Genomic DNA, 19,897 nt, shown 5'->3' with positions numbered 1-19,897 from the left:
GGGGAGTAGCGTGAGCCTGCCCTGGCAGTGGGGGAGCGGCGCGCCCTCTCGACGACGTTGGGGAGCGGCGCGCCCTCTCGGTGGCGTGGGAGAGCAGCACCCTGTCGTCGTCGAGGAGGAATCCTCGGGAGGAAGAAAGAAGGGAGGAGATGAGCAGATGCGGCAGTGGGGACTAGCCAAGGCAGGCTTGCGGAGAACGGCCGAATCGGCTTTTCCCAGCCAGCCACCAAAATCTTCCGATTTGGGCTTGCTAAAACCTGGCTAGCAAGCCATCTAACAAACCAAACAAACCCAGATTGCATTCCACAAGACTGGCTAGGCCTTATACATGCAGTCAAACACTCCCTATAAACATCCCTCGAGACACTAAGGCCTTGTTTAGATGCGAATTTTTTTTGGATTTCGCTACTGTAGCATTTTCGTTTGTTTGTGACAAATATTATCCAATCATGGTCTAACTAGGATCAAAAGATTCGTCTTGTGATTTACAGCTAAACTGTGTAATTAGTTTTTGTTTTCGTCTATATTTAAAGATTTATGCATGTGCCGCAAGATTTGATGTGATGAGGAATTTTAAAAACTTTTTGGTTTTTGGGGTTAACTTAACAAGGCCTAAGGTCAAATGAATATGTACACCGGGCACAAAGTCGATACTATATGTTAGCTCCCCGAGATGCCGTTCAACAGCTGCGAACTTGTCCCATCCCTGGCACAAAAAATGGACATCAAGATTCCGTTTATTCTAGCCTTCGTCTTCCTCACCCTCCTCCTTCTCAGGCTCATCCGTTGCTACGTCACATCATCACGCACAAATCCATCAGTGCTTCGCCTCCCACCGCGGCCATGGCAGCTGCCGCTCATCGGCAGCCTGCACCATCTCCTCCTGTCGCGCTTTCGCGACCTGCCTCACCGGGCGCTGCGCGAGATGTCCGGCACCTACGGGCCCCTCATGCTGCTCCGCTTCGGGGAACTGCCCACGCTGGTGGTCTCCACCGCGGAGGCTGCCAGGGAGGTGATGAGGACCCACGACCTCGCCTTCTGCAACCGCTACCTGGGCGCCACCCTCGAGGCCATCACCTGCGGCGGCAACGACATCTTCGGCTCCCCCTACAACGCGCAGTGGCGCGAGCTCCGCAAGCTGTGCATGCTCGAGATCTTCAGCCACCGGCGCGTGCTCTCGTTCCGGAGCATCCGGGAGGACGAGGTGGCGAACCTCGTCCGCTCCATCTCCGGGGAGTGCGGCGGCGGCGGCCGCCGGCCAGTCAACCTCACCGACGGGATCTGCCGCATGATAAACGACGTCGCCGCGCGCACGGTCGTCGGCAACTGGTGCGGGTACCGAGACGAATACATGCGCGAGCTGGACGAAGTGGTGCGGCTTGTCGGCGGCGGTGGGTTCAACCTGGCGTACCTGTATCCATCCTCGCGGCTGGTGCGCCGGTTCAGCGCCGCCGTGAGGGACGCGAGAAGGTGCCAGAGGAACATGTACCGGATCATCCAGAGCATCGTCCAGGAGCGAGAAGCCATGGCGACGCCAGAGGGAGACGAGGACCTTCTGGGTGTTCTCCGGAGGCTGCAGAGGGAAGGTGGCCTCAAGTTTGCTCTCACCAACGAGATAGTCAGCACCGTCATTTATGTAAGCCAAAAGCATGTATTTAAAGTCTTTCTAGAATTTACTTTCTAAATCATCATTAATAGCTTTTTATATCTTGTGAGCACCGCATAGAGCTATCCCTTGCTCTTTATCTTTGGAGCTAGCCAGAAATTCAGAATATATTATATCTATTTAGAAATCAAATTTTGAGAGACTATTGGAGGTTTTTTTTTCACTAAAATACCTATTTCTATAAATTATGTAGGATATAAGGAGTCTCTTAAAGTTACTCTATTGACCACTACCAGTCTTTCTAAAGGTGCAAGTTATCCATATTGTTCACCACTAACTATCTATATTTTTCTTCCACATTAGCCATGTATATGATCCCACTAACTTCTAACCTTTTAATTGAAAGTTATCCACATCATCTTCACTTCATTTATTCCAAATTCTTCGCAATCCCCAAAGAAAACGCACGAGTATCTTCTAGTTATCTAACACCTGCAGACTCTCGAAACCGGCCTCCAATGCATATGATACTTTGTTCTTAATGTTCTAGTTTATTTCTAATTTAGCTTTAGGCAAATGAGATATTTTAGGTTAGTTTATTATATATTAATACTAATCAAAATGGATCACTTAGAAACATATATTACGTAACTTTTTTGGTGACTTAAACATTTTTATTAGCATATGTTGATAATTAAGATGTATATTTAAGAAGATATTTTGGTTAGTTTATAACAATGACATAAGTGGTAGTTTAATGGTTACTTAGATTATCCATCATAATATCTTGATATGGTGCCAAATTTATATGCAAAATTTAGTGTTTACTTCAGATGATGTTGTATGATAGCATCGGTGGGTAGTTTAATTACATTGTATGCACATTTGTGGGTTACTTTATGTGGTTTCTTTACATAATGATATAAGTGGATATTGTTTTGAAAACAAAGATATAACTATTAAGTTTTTTTAGAGTTTCTACCAATTGATGATTACGGCTACATGTTTTTTTGTTAGACTACCAAGGTTTTTTTAGAGTTTCTTGTGGGAATTAAAGTGAATGTCCCGTTTTACAATTTGTAACCGTAAAATTGTATTGCAGGATATTTTCTCTGCTGGGAGTGAAACAACATCAACCGTTCTAGTATGGGCAATGTCAGAACTTGTTAAGAATCCACAACTCATGCATAAGGCCCAGTCCGAGGTAAGGGAGACCTTCAAAGGACAAGACAAGATATCTGAAGGTGACTTGGTCAAGTTAAGATATGTACAATTGGTGATCAAGGAGACTTTACGGCTGCATGGGCCAATACCACTCTTGCCTCGAGAATGTCGTGAGTCATGTCAGGTTATGGGTTACAACGTGCCAAAGGGAACCAAGGTGTTTGTGAATGTTTGGGCAATAGCAAGAGACATGAAACTGTGGCATGATGCAGAGGTATTCAGGCCAGAAAGATTTGAAAATGGTACTATCGATTTTAGGGGTAATGACTTTGAGTTCACTCCGTTCGGGGCAGGCAGAAGAATATGTCCTGGTATCACACTCGGAGTGGCCAACCTAGAGCTGGCACTTGCTAGCCTTCTTTACCATTTTGATTGGGATCTGCCGGATGACGTCAGTTTGGAAAAATTTGATATGGCAGAGACCTTTGGTATAGCGTTAAGAAAGAAGTCCATGCTTTGGCTCAAGGCCAAACCTTACAATAATTCTATGCTAAATTAATCATGTGACCTGTGATGTGAACTATGTTCTTGTTGCTTCTTACTTTGTACTAGAAAGGGGTCGCAAAAGATTGTACCAGAAAGAGTGTGATTATAATATCAATCTGTACTGCATGATAATAAATATATGCAGAGTTTGTCCTATGCTTGTTATATTGTTTCATCACTCTACATTAAGTGTAGTTATCTTTTTTTTTTTACTTTTTGCGAAATGATTGAATGATTATATAATGATAGTACAAGAATGAAAGAGGCCGATCTATGTGTTATCAGGCTGTATACTACTATTAATTTTTCTTTACTTAATATGATTATGCTATATTTTTATTTGCAGAAATTGATTTTTTTTTTCTAATAAGGCATTGTTTAGTTCACACCAAAAACCCAAAAACTCTTCAAGATTCCATTACATTGAATCTTGCGGCATATACATAGAATATTAAATATAGATAAAAAATAACAAATTGCATAATTTATCTATAATTTGCGAGACAAATCTTAGTTAATTTTGGTTAAACAATAATTATCAAATAAAAACAAAAATACTACAATATCTAAAAACTTTTCATCTCCTCAACTAAACAAAGACTTAAGACACAAAGAAGCGTTCGCTGCAGCAACGAGCCACATCATCTGCAGCTGCCACTGCGACTTCTAAACTACAAAATACGGTATAGGAGTAGGAGAAAATTCCTTCCTCGGCGTCAACTTGAATTTGCTAGAACGAATAAGTTTGTAAAGAAATTTGGATCATAGACTATTTTTTTTATTTCAACGAAGAAATTGTTTTGACTTTCACTATTAGGCCAGTCTCAATGCATATTTCATAAAAGTGTCATGCACATTAAATAGGGTGTCACATAAGCAAAATTACTGACTTAGTAGGGTCATTAAATGAAGGAGTTTCATCAGATGAGAGAGGAGTTTCATCCCCATGAAACTCAAGTGGCCCGGTTACCTAGTTTATAGTCTTGGTAACTGTGCCATGAAACTATCCATCGAGTCTAGAGTCTATTTTGATCTTCCAAAGTCAAATCATTGTTCGCACATGTTCGTTAGGCCTTGTTTAGTTCTAAATTTTTTTGCGAAATAGACACTGTAGCACTTTTATTTGTATTTGACAAATATTATCCAATCATAGACTAACTAGGCTTAAAAGATTCGTCTCGTCAATTTCGACTAAACTGTGTAATTAGTTTTTATTTTTATCTATATTTAATACTCCATGTATGCGTCTAAAGATTCGATGTGACGGAAAATCTGAAAAATTTTACAAAATTTTTCGGGAACTAAACAAGGCCTTAGTGTGCAGGTGTCATCAATCCTGGATGTGTCACTTCTGTTTCTCTGTCTGTATAGTATAGTACTCCCTCCATATTCCATACCTATAAATATATCCATAAAAAAATCGTTTAGAATAACGACATAGTCTTTTTTGATTTTTTTTTATTTTTTATAAAAATATTTATCAAAAAGTAACATATGCATATTTTATAAAAGTATTTTTCAAAATAAATCTATTCATATGGTTTTTATATTTTTAAACTCAACACAACTTAAAAGTTATTTATAATTTATATTCCTAATATTTGACCCAAATCTTTTCCAAAACGATTTGTTTTATGAATATGGAGGGAGTACTACTCCGTAACCATGGCTAAAAGTACTTTTGCTAATTTATTTTTTTAGAAAAATACTTTTAAATAACTGACAAATTCAATAAATAAACTCAAGCGAAAAAACAATGCTCGGTCCTCAAACTTCTAAATGTGTCTCGTCCTATTCCCCAAACTCATAAAATGTATCATTCTGTCATTAAACTCAGTTTGGATTTCATATTCATCCAAACATATATAAATTTATATCTATTGTTGTTGCACATGAATATTAATCTATAACAATTTGAATAAAAATAAGATCTAAATAAAATTTAGGGATCAGAATAACAGACCGTGCCACCTGAGCGGAATGACCCAAACAAAGAGCTGCCACATGTGGCACACCTGCACCGCCACTATTGGCCGTACTGCGTGCTATCATCAGCGAGGCGAGCCGCCGTTCTCGCAGTCCTACCGGCCAAACAGCGGCACGCCGGCGAGCTAACCATGGTCATGAGAGGTGAGAGATAGAGCTAACATGTGGGTCCAGACTCATTTGGATCGATATGGGACCAAATTAAGTTTAAGATCAGAATAACATATTTGCAGAATTCAGGAACCAGAATAACACTCCTATAAATTTAAGGACGGGTGATAAACTTTACTTGTTAATATTACTACATCCAAACAAGACTAGTTGTTGTGGCTAATTTGTAAATTTTAGAAAAGTTTGCACTCTCCGTAGAGTAAGGCCTTGTTTAGTTCTTACTCAATTTTTCACCCGTCTTATCGAATATTTGACATATACATAGAGCATTAAGTATAGATAAAAAATAAATAATTATACAGTTTACATGGAAAACTGCGAGACGAATCTTTTAAGCCTAGTTAGTCTATGATAGTGCCGATAATGGATTAATTAGATTTAATAAATTTGTCTTATGGTTTTCAGACGAATTATGTAATTAGGGCTTATTTGCAGGGCCGCGCCACCGCGGCGCGAGGGAGCCCTGGATCCACCATCATAGCAGAGTCGGGAGACGACGAACAAGTGACGGAGAAAGCAACACGGTGTGGGGCATGATGCTAGGGTTTGTGTCACCGGTTTTATACGCAGGCGGCACAAACGCGCTTGTTTATGGGCCGACTGAAAGGCTAGCATAGCCCAGGCCCAAGTTGCCAGCACTTTTGTTTCCCTTTTTGTTTTTACCAATTTTAAAAAGTTGGGCCAAGGCCACGCTGTGGGGAATGTGGACGGGCGTAATAAATAAAAAAATGCCTACTGACCACGCCATGAGCCGGCGTAAATAAATAAAAGGCTATTTTTTACCAATTTAAAAAGTTGGGCCAAGGCCACGCTGTGCAGAACGTGGGCAGACGTAATAAATAAAAAAAGCCTACACTATATGGAGAATATTTTTATTTTTACCATATATGCTTGTAACAAAGTTGTCCAAAAAATATACATGTAACAAAGTAACATAATTATTTTGTTCAAATAATTTAACATATTAACTTTTGTCTTTAATACTTTTTACAATCACATTTTCTATTTTTCTTTGTACCAAATATTAGTAGCGAGCCTACTGTTTTGGGTAACTAGAGTATGATGAATTTAAAATTCATACACTGTGACGATCCTAATAAAATTGTCGCCAATTAACGGGCTGAGAATATCCAGTGGGCTCATCCTTAACGAAAAAATAAATATCGTCACGGATTGCGGCTCCAATTGGCTGTCAGTGACGATTTAGGCATAACTCACAATAGCTTTATGAGCTGTTGTGAGCTTTTTTTTTTGCAAACATTTTTTTTCCAAAACAGCTTCATAGGTAAAGTTATTTTTTCTCTCACAAAGATATAAGTTGGGATAAAACTGAAAAAGTAGCATATCCTAGCTCTCTCTTCCATTTATTTCTTTTATCTATGCATGAAATTGCTAGTGAAGCTGTTTTGTCAAATAATTTTTTCAAAACAATTTAGCTTTACCTAGACAGTTACTCATAAAACTCTTTTTAAAAAATAACTTCATTAATAAAGCTGAGTTAGTGCCAAACAAAATCTTAAGTTTTTAGTAAATATCTGAACACACCTTGTGGCATCCATAAAACATGTAAAAGCTGAAACCTTTTCGCGATCTAAAAGGACTAAGTGATCACTTGGGAGTAACTCCGTAACACTTTTATTTGTATTTAATAATTATTATTTAACTAGATTTGAAAATTCGTCTCTTAAATTATAAATAAACTATATAATTAGTTATCTTTTATCTATATCTAATATTTTATGTATATGTTAAAGATTCGATATAACAAAGAATTTTGATTTTTTTTTTGAAAACAAGGTCTAACTAAAGGCACGAGAGCTGAAGTTAAAAAAGAAAAGAAAAGAAATTGCTATATATATCCGTTTGACAGATTTTAGGATTCTGAACCGCTGGATGTAAAAGCAACCATCGGATTTCCTTCTCCAACCTCTCTTCCCCCACGAATCGTGCTCCCATCCGCCCCATCCGCCGCCGGCACCACCATGCCCCTTCTTCGCCGAGTGGGAGGCGACAGATCCGTCTCCTAGCTCTTGCGGCACCGTGCGAGGAGCCGGCCGGCGAGGAGCGCGGCTCCGGTGGCCCCACGCGTGGAAGGAGCGCGGGCTCCGGCGGCCCGACGTGTGGAAGGCGAGCCCGTCTCCGGACTGAGGACACCGAAGGCCGAGCGCACCGGAGGCCAGTAACCTGCAGCGGCGTGCGGAGCTCTTATCTCGGCACAATCCACCCCTCCTGACGGGATAGAATCCGTGGGATAAGAGGTCCGAATTTCCCTCTCCCCTAAGTTACGTTGCAAATTCTTTCCATTGCTGTTTCTGACTTAATTAATTTGATTCCACCGTAGGAGCAATACCCTTTTGTTTGTCTGCTAAATTTGAGTACACAAGTACTTAAGCTGCTGGATTTGGAGTGGCGAACACGGCCCTTCTCAGTGTGGGGAGATTAGGGGTGTGGGGAGATGTATCGTGGGGGCCTTGACCGCTTCAAGAAGGCACAGACCTTGGAGCCCTTCTCAGTGAAGGAGTCAAGCACCAAGAACGCAGCTGCAGCTGCAGGGACAGCTAAAGCACCACCGGCTCCATTGACACTGCCACAGAATTCTAATTTTGTGCCAGGTCAGAATCACCAAAGTCCACAAGGTACCAGCTCCAGGGTGGCTGGGCAAGATGGTGTTGCTCCTGGGCATGTTGGGACACAGGTCGGTGGAGGGCAGTCGACGTGGCAACCTCCCGACTGGGCGATTGAGCCGTGTCCTGGTGTCTACTATCTTGATGTGGTGAAAGATGGGGAGGTCATTGACAGGATCAATCTGGACAACAGGAGGCATCTATTCGGGAGGCAGGTTCCTGCTTGTGACTTCGTGTTGGACCATCAATCTGTGTCGCGTCAGCATGCTGCTGTTATTCCACACAGGAATGGAAGGTTAGGATCCTCATGTCTGATCACTTGCAATTCAATTCTATGTTCTTATGTATTCCCATGGTTAGTATTAGACTTTATTTATTCCCTGAATGTCAAATTTTCTAGCATCTCACAATTAACTTCTTTTGTGAGTACCACCAGGCCAATAGATGTGCCTGCTTTTTATAGTTTGACGTGTTCATGCATCATATCACATATGAAGATTGACCTTGTTATCATAGGCAAAATCATTTTGAGTGGAGTACCACTGAATGCACACATGTAAAATTTTTTTCTCGAATATGCAGGAGAGCTGCATATCATTGCATTAAGATAAGAGGATTTAGGCTACAAAAGCCAAACAACACAAACAGACGCGCACACACACTCACCCAAACAAAATGCCACAAACACAACAGCACGACCAACTGGCTGCCTGCCACTACAAACTCGAAACAGGGAACGTAGCAGAGACCACACACACATGTAATTAGTCAACTAGATCACTGCCCATGTGTTGCAATGGGAGAGAAAAATCAACATGAAAACATGCTGGTTTGAGATCACCAAACACTATAACCCACCTAATGCGTTAGCAACATGCTATTTCTAGATACATTGAAATACAAGAGCAGCATCTTACATATCGATATCTAATCAAGCATAAATAAAGAACACCAAAATACATAATTCTAGTCAAAGGAAGCAAGTATTTTCAGCAGGGCCGAGGACCAACGTTTCCCTTGTTAAGCAACGTATGATGTATCATACCTCATACACAAACTTCTCTCAGGTATGGTTCATTTGACAACAAGCAATGGAAATGTATATTCCAGTGTAGAAGCAACAGTATTGTGTAATTACAAGGAACTAAGGAAGGGAACAACATCTGCAGCCCTGACATACCCACATTGCCAAAAATCTAAATTTGTTGGTTTTACTTAATGCTCACTACTACTAATGGCAAAACTGGCTGTACTTAACACCCAGCCTCATGTGTTTATTGAGCTGATCAAATTCACATTAATTTGCATGTACACCCGCCTGCTTGCCATCTAACTTGCCAGTAATTATGCTGCATTGCTTCTTGTCTCCCTGCAAATGTTATGGTAATCACCAGTATCGCTATCTGCTCAACCACCCCAATCTCTTCAGATAAGATGATAGAGTTAAATCTGCAAGTTTATCTATACATGCTTATTACCATTCGTCAGTTTGCCAATTCCATTTCCTTGGAACTCTGAACTCAGCAAGGATAATCAACAAATACACATCACTGATTCAAAGCACATCAGAGCAGCAGCATCCCATTTCTTCACTGAATTGTCCTTGTGAGTCTGGACTTGGGGATGAAGAGGGTGTCAGACTGTCAGTGTAGTTGAGGTGGCACAGCTTGAGCAGCTCTGACGCTTTCTACTTCAGCTCTGGTGCACAACCACTTTGGATGACAAGTAGAAGCTTCGTGGTCAACCCAGCCTCCACGGCAGCAGATGCACACTCTTCAGGAGCCATCTGACACACCGTCCACAACATCGACAGTGCCCGTCACATTCATGTCTCTGAAACTCTCATCAGCAAGCGGACAACATTGGGTATCGTCCGTGGACAATCCTTAAGAGCCGTCCTCCCCTCTGGAACTGCAGACAGAGCATCCAAGATGTCCAAGGCCGGCTTGACACACTCTGTTGCTAACTCTGGCAATAATTCCACCAGCTGCGGTACCGCACCTATGCTAACAATCATACTCCTTGCTGGCCTGTGAACCACACAGATCGAATTCAGCAGCTGGAGCCCCACGACCACACCATCTGGATGCCGCTTGTCCGGGATGAGGTGCTTGACACCAACCAAGACTCTCGAGCTCGTGGCGCCGTTGGGGGCCACCTACATGGATCCGTCCTCCACCTCTGCAAACGCTGAGGCAGCCATGTCTGGGGCAGGAGGGGTGCCAACTGGGCAAAGCAGGGAGGGGTTGGGAGGTAATGGGGCAAAGGTGAGACAGTGTTGTTTTTCTTTCGTTTGTGGAAAAAAAAACGGGTGTGGAGGGGCGGACGAGCCAGAGAAGCACGCTGAAGGGGGGGGAGGGTGTGGACGTAATCGCTCTGCGCTTTTTAGGACTAGAGATATCTCTGTTCTCTTGCTTTTGGTTATTTTATAGACACAGGCGTGTTTCCTTAGAACTTTTCTGCCAAAGAAATGCATGTCATGCTGGAAGATGGTTTCTATTGTCTTTCTTTACCATTGTGACTTATGTGTATAATTATTTGCTACTCTATACTTACATTTATGTCTCAGAAACATTGTTTTTCAGTTATTGTTGGTTCTTATATTACTTTATCAGCTTCCTTTAACCAAAAACTCATTCCATGAAAATTAACTAACAAAGAGGATATTATGTTCTGTATTCTTAACTGTTATCTGTAATGAACTATGGTGCTCCTAGATGCTCATAACATTGGTTCTGTATCCAATGAAGTTTTAAGGCCATTTATTATCAATGTAAAACTAATTTACTTTAGGTTGAAATTTGGAATGAGTTCCAAATTCCTGTGCTCCATTTGGATAACTTCTTCGTTGGTTTGTGCATTTGTAGACCCATAAGGAATACCATTTGAACTTTTTTGTCAGAAAAGCATCCCCTGAATTACTTTTTGGTATTAGACTGCTTGGTTTACTAACTGCATGTCCATGCTTTTCTATTTCAGCATCTATGTTATCGACTTGGGATCAGTTCATGGCACGTTTGTTGCGAATGAGAGATTAACAAAAGACAGCCCTGTTGAACTTGAGGTTGGACAGTCACTTCGCTTTGCTGCATCAACCAGAACCTATATCCTGCGAAAAAACACAGCTGCTCTATTTCCAACTCCTAGCCTTCCATCAGATATCAGTTTGCCATCTCCTCCAGATCCCAATGATGAAGATGCTGTTGTGGCATACAATACAGTTCTTAACCGCTATGGTATTAGTAGATCTGACATATTATCCAGTTCTAAAGATTCTTCTAGAGGTGCCTCTGGTGCAAATAATGATAAACATGCAGTTGAAAGGCCTTTGAAGAGAAGTAAAAAGCGCAGAGTGTCATTTAGAGATCAGGTTGGAGGAGAACTTATCCAAGTGGTTGGGATTTCAGATGGTGCAGATGTTGGAACTGAACCCGGCCCTGTAGGTGTGAAGGAAGGCAGTCTTGTTGGGAAGTATGAATCTCTTGTACAGGTTACTGTCATACCGAAGGGAAAGGAGCAAGCATCACCAAAAGAATATACCTCTACCTCAACGAGTGGTGTAACGGATAAGCTACAAGAGGTGCTTAAAAAAGTAAAGAGCACAACAAAACCTGGAATTTACGATGATCTTTATGGGGATTCTGTTCCAGCAAAAGTGGGCTCATCTTGGGCATACAAATCAGATGACCTGTCAGATAAAGCCCAACCTGTTGAGGAGAAGACACATAGCATGAATTCAGCCGATGACAGTGATGACTTGTTTGGTGACTCGTGATTCAGAATCGTCAGTGGATACAAACAAATATATTCTTCAGAATTTCGTGGCAGAGCTGTTTCATTTGTTAGAGGCTTTTTTTGGGGGGGCTTAGTTATACATGATTGTACCCTTCTGCAAATCAAGGTGTGTTCTTTTTGGCTGATGTGAGCAACTTAAGGACACGCTTTCATATAGTGATGCTCATTGTGAGTTTAACCTTGTTTCCCCCCCTTTTTTTTTCTTAATCACTTTGGTGAATTTTGACCAGCACTGTTTCTTTTACCCAGCCTGCTTTGGGCCTTGTTTACTTCCCAGAAAATTTTGCAAAACTTTTCATATTCCCCGTCACATCGAATCTTTAGACGCATGCATGGAGTATTAAATATAGACGAAAATAAAAACTAATTGCACAGTTTGGTCGAAATTGACCAGACGAATCTTTTGAGCCTAGTTAGTCCATGATTGGACAATATTTGTCAAATACAAACGAAAATGCTACAGTGTTCATTTTCCAAAAATTTTCGGAACTAAACAAGGCCTTGGTTGGTGTCTGCAGCTTGCTGCAAGTCGCCATGCCCAAGCTGCGGCATGCTCAGGCTCATGTTTGGTTGCTAACTAACGCCATGTTTAGTTCACTCCAAAAACTAAAAACTTTTTAAAATTCTTCGTCACATTGAATCTTACGGCACGTGCACGAAGTATTAAATATAGAGAAAAACAAAAACTAATTGCATAGTTTACATGTAAATTGCGAGATGAATGTTTTGAGTCTAGTTAATCCATAACTGGACAATAATTATTAAATAAAAATGAAAGTGTTACAGTACTCGAAACCAAAAAAAAATTTGGAAATGAGCAAGGGCCTAAGCTCTGGCAAAGTTTGGCTGGATTTGTGTCCCTTCAGTGTTTCCTGGTGGCTGCAGCTCGCTAAATGTTTGGCGCACAATTTGAGCGCCACAAATTCGCCAGCCGTAGTTTAGGTGTGGCTTGCTGTGGACGTCAGCCAAACAGAGTCTTTAGGGCACGTACAAGAGTCGCCGGAGTGCCATCTATATGGATGTATATTTGTAAAAAACACCACTTCCGACGGTATTGAATGAAGTGAGAGAGAAGAGCCGGCGTCTCATGTGGCGCGTGCTCCAAGAGACGTCTCATTCGGGCGGTGTGCGTGGAGATTAGCTGTGGCCAACGTCCACCAGTGTCACCTTGCCGTTTTTCTATAGAAAAATAAAAGAAGAAATACACCTAGAATACAATTATACCAACACTATACAGGCAACAAGCATGAACCATGCATCACTTAATACTTTGATAGTGCTAGTTCTGTAAGTAAATTTTTGCTTGTGATCGGAACCAATTAAACATGCCATATATGGAATCTGCAGTTCTAGCTATTGAATATTTTCGGTTACTGATATCTAGTTTAATATTTGATTTATGAGAAATAAGATTTATGTTATATTTGATTTATGAAATATATATTTCATATATACTTTGAAGAAATTGTTTAATTTGTATAGTATCAATTAGCAACATAATGATATATAGAAATGATATTTATATTTGATCATGGCTACATACAAGCATTAACCAAATTGTGGAGAACCAAATAGACAGTAGCTGTCTATGGATTGTATAAGCTGTCTGTTAAGCTATATGTGTTATAAATTTCAAAAACTTACAGACAACAGCTGTGTGTCTGTTGTACATGCCCTTAGGCAAGTCCTTAGTGTTGTTCATGATACTTTTTTAGGTGGTCTGATGTGCTTCCGTCCTTCCTGTGTTGTTTCGTTGGTATGTACTCCGTACGTAATATATATTGCGGTGATCACGAGGAGTATACTCTCATCACCTTGCATTATAGTCTTGGATTTACAATTTCAGTCACCTTCTCCCTCATCAACATATGACCATATATATTCGATACAAATGAATTGTATGATATTTTTGCTGCCGGGAGTGAGACGTCATCGACAATGCTACTGTGGGCCATGTCAGAGCTTGTAAGGAATCCACGGGTGTTGCTGTTGCACAAGGCGCAATCAGAGGTGAGGGAGACACGTTCAAGGGACAGGGGAAGCTAACCGAAGACGACACGTCCAAGTTTAAGCTACCTGCACCTGGTGATCTAGGAGGCGTTACGGCTGCACGCGCCGGTGCCATTCCTGCTGCCCCGGCAGTGCCGAGAGGCGTGCCAGGTCGTGATGGGTTACGATGTGCCAAAGGGGACAAAGGTGTTTGTGAACGTTTGGACGATCGAAAGGGATGACAAGTTTTGGGGTGATGGCGAGGTGTTTAGGCCATAAGGGTTTGAGGACAGCAGTGTCGATTTTAAGGGTAATTACTTTGAGTTCATTCCGTTTGGGGCCGGCAGGAGGATCTGCCCTGGCATCATGCACGGGCTGGCCAACATGGAGCTCGTGCTCATGAGCCTTCTCTATCACTTCGACTGGGAGGAGCCAAACAACTCTGGAGACCTTGACATGACAGAGGCCTTTGGTATAAAGCTGAGAAGGAAATCCAAGCTCATGCTCAAGGCCAAACCCCGTGTTAACTGGTTTTATTCATGTCAAAACTAAGTAGTTGTTCTGTGCTATGCATGAACCAAAAATAAATGCACCTTTTCTTTTCCCATTTGCGCTTCTAGCCAATGGATCAAAGTCATGTCTAGTTGTTTTTCTTAAGGCGACCCGGCTCACCCAACGCGGAAAGACGGCTCGAACCGAAAAAATATGCCGGGATAAAGAAGGACTGGTTGCACGGCCGAAAGAGGAAAACCGAAAACGCAAGGCGACCTGGCCCACCCAACGCAGAAAGATGCCCGAATCAAGGAGGACCCGCTGCGGCGCTGCCAATCCTACTCTAATCTCAAGTGAATTGGCCAAAATCGAGTCAATTTATAATTATAGGTTGGATGAAAATCTAAGGTGGCTGAAATTTTACCTCTTTATTATTAGGTATATATATAGATATAGATATAGATATAGATATATAGTCGTCAACTCTCCTGCATGATCTGTATGAAAAAATGAGTCGATTAGCTTGGCCTATTGTGGCTCTAGATCGGTGAAAATAAGCAAAATCAGTTGAGTGCCATATACTAAACCAACTTGCATGACATTTTGTTTTCTACCAATTTGCATGGCATTCTGATTGTAAGCTCTTAACCATAAAATCAGGTACCGGACACCATCCAACTGTGAAAATAACTGATAAATTTGATCCTCGGTTTGGTTTCAAAGGTGTTCTTCTATATTTTTAAAAACCTATAAAAATCTTGTTTGTCTAGAAATTTATGTTAAACCAACAAAAAACGAAACCAACAAAAACTTGTTCCTAAAAATGTATCCATTGCTGTCGTTTTGCTTCTACTACTCGTCATTTTGCTCTATGGCAAAGTGTGGTGTGTGGTGACGACTTTTTACACCATAGCTGCAGCGCCACCGAACCTATTGGCATGGCGAGCCATAGCAGATTACCAAACATGCTTTATGAACTTTGCACTACTATAGTCTATTTGTTTTGTTTTAAATTACAAGACGCTATAATTTTTTTATAGGCGGCAAAAAAGTCCAAGGAATGGGTAGAGACTACGGTGGCTATTGTTCCTAAGAGCATCTCCAACAGTTATGCAATTGAAATTTGCCAATTGTTGGAGTTTGCCAAGTCCCTAAACGTTTTGGCAAAGGAAAAAAAAGTTTATCTCCAAGTGTTTGGCATTTTTAACTTGGCATTTACCAAAATAGTGGACCCAACTTTATTTTACGGGAATCTTTTATCGTGGCGGCAAATTTTCTACAGTCGCGCCCTTCGCCCTTCGCCCTTCGGCCTTCGCCCGTCGCCGCAATCGATCGATTTGTGTCGCCCGTGGCCGTTTGGTGGAGATCGAAATTGTAGATCGTCGCCCTTCGTACGTTGCTGCTTGGTCCACGTCGCCCTTCGTACGTTCCTGCTTCGATTTGTGTCGCCCATCGCCCTTCGTAGGTTGCTGCTTGGTGCACGTCGAGGCAAGTGTACTCGATTCTTCTCACGTGGCTGCTGCTTCGACTCCATCTCGGTACCAGGTGTCCATCGGATGGATTCAAGATTGCCAAACATCGATTCTAGTCGTCGTTCCATCATATCAAAGGTTAATTTGTGTTTCGTAGACGAATATTTTAGGAGAGATCATATTTGTTTTGTTCGATGTTCTCAGCTGCGTAATTGTTCTCAGCTACGGCAGAGGAGGGCTACCAGATCACGTCGCCGAAGACAGTTGGATGATGAGTCTTCAGACGATGACGATTTCTTCATGTTCACAGCTGCTGCAATTGTACAAATGTTCGCAAAAAAAAAGGAAGACATGGTGGTTCGGTCTCTGGCCATATCGTCATCTATCGTGATAGAGAAGCCGGCCATCGGAGGATGTATCAAGATTATTTGGCGGACAATCCGACGTATGGTCCTGATTTATTCCGTCGGAGGTTGTTGTTTTTCCCCCTAGATTAATTTAAAGATTTTTTTTAAATTTTTATATGAGGTGTTGATCTTTTCTTTATGTTATTCAGATTCAGGATGAGCAAGCCTCTTTTCATACGCATCATGAATGCTGTTGAAGCACACGATGATTATTTTGTGCAAAAAAGAAATTGTGCAGGTGTTCTTGGATTGAGTTGCTTCCAAAAAGTCACTGCCGCTCTGCGTATGCTCACGTATGGGGTTTCTGCTGATGCTACGGATGAGTACATTCGCATTGGCGAAAGCACTGCACTTGAGAGCCTCCGTAAGTTCGTTGCTGCAGTTGTCCGTATATTTGAAGCGGAATACCTGAGGCATCCGAATGAGACTGACATAGCATGCTTGTTAGCAGTTAATGAGAAAAGAGGTTTCCCTGGCATGTTAGGCTCCATCGATTGTATGCATTGGGCATGGAAAAATTGTCCAGTTGAATCACAAGGGCAGTTCAAGGGGCATACCAACCAGGCTACTGTCATTTTAGAAGCTGTTGTGTCTCAAGACCTTTGGTGTTGGCATGCTTTTTTTGGATGCCTGGTTCTCATAATGATATCAATGTCCTTCACCGGTCTCCACTATTTGAAAACCTGGCAGAAGGTAAAGCTCCCGCAGTGAACTATACAATTAATGGTCATGAATACAACATGGGTTATTTTCTTGCCGATGGTATATACCCTTCATGGGCTACTTTAGTCAAGACCATCTCTGCTCCAATGGGGAACAAGCGGAAATATTTTGCCACTGCACAAGAAGCTGCGAGGAAGGATGTAGAAAGGTTTTTTGGGGTTTTGCAGGCTAGGTTTCCCATTGTTCGACAACCAGCCCGCGTTTGGGACACAGAGACACTTGCATTGATCATGAGGGCTTGTGTCATCATGTACAATATGATTGTTGAAGATGAAAGAGTTCTCGACCCTGATGAGCGGTTCGATGGTGGTGGTGCAAATGTGCAACCTCGTCATGGCATGCCTACTCGCACATTATCCGAATTTATTGAAGCGCATAAGAAAATCCGAGACAAGTCAACTCACTTCCAGTTGAAAGAAGACCTCATTGAGCACCTATGGAACCATCATCCTGATTTGTATTATATGGAAGCACCATGATGATTTAGTTTATTTTGCTACCATTGTTCTTCATAGTGTGTAATGGATTTTAAAGAATAATTTTGTTTCATATTTGTGTACTACTTTTACAAGTACTGCTTTTATTTGTGCAATGAACAGTAGCCTGGTAAATTTGGTGCGACACAATCTATACAGGCGTAAGTCATCATCAGGCCCTGATCATCCCGTACAGGCGCAATCTATTCAGTACCACGCACAACACCTGGTCGCACAATGTACCCGTACGTCTCAGCGACAGCAGGACGTAAAAGCAAAAAGTGATGGCAGCACATAATGTCAGCAGGACCAAGCAATCATCACTGATTCATCACTTTGTCATCATCCGAGACATGAAATATAAAGCACACACCGCAGCTAAAAAATTAAAGGTTCATGTATCTGTGAAGCACACTCAGATAAAAAAATGAAAGGTTCATGTATAGCTTTAAAAAATGCTAGGCTCAAAGTTTCGGTAAATAAAGTGGTTTGTTTGAACTAAAACTAATTTTCCATTTGCTGCGCAAGGATCTTCTTCTTCATTATCTTGTGCCACTGCAGCTGCTCTTCGTCCAGTTTGCTCGTGTCCGCTAACATTATTTCTTTCTCCTCCTTTAATAAGTTTGCTTCAGCGACTTTTGCTTCATTTTCCAGTCGCTGCTTCTCAAGCTCAATGAACGCCTTGTCAGCCTCCTTGTCAGCTTCCTTGTCTGCCTCCCTTGCCTTGTCTCTTTCCCTGTCACGTACCTCTTTCTTCTCCCACATCTTGTCGAAAGCTGCAATACAAGCGTCATCTCCTCCACGCCTAGCTTTGCCTGCTTCTGACCCAGTGGCCTCTTTCTTGGTACATCACCTGGGGTTGCAACCTCTACAACTTCTTCATTGTTGTTGGCTTGTACATTGTTCAGCGTCGAATCCTTGCTAGTTTTCTGTTTTTTCTTCAGTGGTTGCTGCGGCTGAGACAACTCAATCATCCTAAGCTTCCACTTATCTTCATCCTTTAGTATATCATAGCAATGCATGAGACTGAAGGACTTATTTTCATCATCTATTCCCTTGAAAGTCGTTAATGCTTGATTAATCTGCACAAGTCAAATATTTGGTCACATATAAGGCAAATATTGCAAGACAAATACTCGCACTAACAAAAAAAAACTAACCATGTCTTGGATTGTTGCTCCACTAGCATTCCTACGCGTAATTTTGTCGTACACGCAGCAAAACTTGTGAACATCTTTCTGAATAGTCGTCCACCTATGCATAACAGAAGTCTTTGTCCTAGGAATTGTAGATTTCTTGTGCCCATCAAAATATTCCTTAATTCTACCCCAAAATTTTGTGCCTTTTTTATTGGCCCCGTGAATGGGATCTTTGCTAGTATTTAACCATGCTGAACATATAGTTTCGTCTTCATCGTGATCAAATTTTTTTGACCTATGTGACAAACCCTTTTTAGCACTGCGACGACCATCTACTCCAGTTGCCTGCACTTCCACAACTTCATCATCATTTGCAACAGGAAGGTCTTGACTGGCTTGCTGCGTGCCTTGCGTTAGCGGCATGGTCAAGTCGTCCAAGCTAGCAACATTAAGATCAATTCCAGTTTGTTCACCAAAAACACCATCTGATTCTAGCCAGCCTGAATACAATTGTTGATGCAAAACTGATCTGCAAACACAAAGGGCTAATACCCAATTCAAACGTTAAGGCGTGCCAGCCGATTTGACCTTACTATCGGCAAAGGTGATAACTCGAATACTTTAGTCCTGACAACAGCGATGCGCCCGGATGTCACGGCTAAGAGGTACTCACGCGGAACTTGAGAACACGCCGAGCTTAAGTCGACGAATTCCTAAGAACTCGTAATAAAAGGAAAAAAGTATGACGAAGTCGTCGAAAAATAGATGCTGGAATATGAGTAAAAACGTGTGTTTGATTGATTGATAGATGTCTCATTACAAAGCCCTAGGGTCCATATTTATACCCTGCTCAAAGAGCTATAACTAAACACGACCAGAATTCGAATTCCAAATTACACGGAATCCGTATACAAAACGACTTAAACAAATAAGGAAATAACTCAGCTATCCCTGTGACAAATTGAAACTCTTCCACAACCCGATCAGCAGCTTCCAGACTCCCCCTCTGTATCATCGGCAGACTCTTTTGCCATGGTCATCGGCAGACCTCCTCATCATAGTCATCGGCATAGACACATCATCACCTGTAAACTTAGTCACGTCCAACCTCTCCTTTATCGGCAACCATCCTCATCGGCAACTCATCCTGTAAATCACATACTGTCATCTTATCCTGCCATCCTGGACACGTGCCCAAAAACGGTGTCAACACATGCCCCCAAATTTCGGAGTATGAAACTATTAATGCTCCGAAATTTTTTGCAGTAATGATGCCTTTTCCCGCAATTAATGCTCCTAATCTGGTA

General features: G+C 41.8%; 3 protein-coding genes and 1 pseudogene across 3 annotated transcripts; all 4 read left to right on the top strand.

Moving 5' to 3' along the window:
- Nucleotides 697-3,470, top strand: LOC8062988 (ent-isokaurene C2-hydroxylase). The gene is made up of 2 exons (XM_002466812.2): nt 697-1,636; nt 2,709-3,470. The coding sequence occupies exons 1-2, from the start codon at nt 719-721 to the stop codon at nt 3,327-3,329; spliced, it is 1,539 nt and encodes a 512-aa protein (XP_002466857.2). The 5' UTR covers nt 697-718; the 3' UTR covers nt 3,330-3,470.
- Nucleotides 7,374-12,190, top strand: LOC8062987. Its single transcript, XM_002466811.2, has 3 exons — nt 7,374-7,731; nt 7,815-8,392; nt 11,077-12,190. Exons 2-3 carry the CDS (start codon nt 7,929-7,931, stop codon nt 11,870-11,872), a joined length of 1,260 nt encoding a protein of 419 aa, XP_002466856.1. The 5' UTR covers nt 7,374-7,731; nt 7,815-7,928; the 3' UTR covers nt 11,873-12,190.
- Nucleotides 13,801-14,433, top strand: LOC8062986 (annotated as a pseudogene).
- LOC110429622 lies at nt 16,879-17,454 on the top strand. Its single transcript, XM_021445852.1, has one exon. The coding sequence runs from the start codon at nt 16,879-16,881 to the stop codon at nt 17,452-17,454; it is 576 nt and encodes a 191-aa protein (XP_021301527.1).

The sequence above is a fragment of the Sorghum bicolor genome, chromosome 1 (genome assembly GCF_000003195.3).
Source record: "Sorghum bicolor cultivar BTx623 chromosome 1, Sorghum_bicolor_NCBIv3, whole genome shotgun sequence".
Classification (NCBI taxonomy): domain Eukaryota; kingdom Viridiplantae; phylum Streptophyta; class Magnoliopsida; order Poales; family Poaceae; genus Sorghum; species Sorghum bicolor.
The sequence above is the reverse complement of the archived record's forward strand: the minus strand, read 5'-3'. Positions and strand labels throughout refer to the sequence as shown.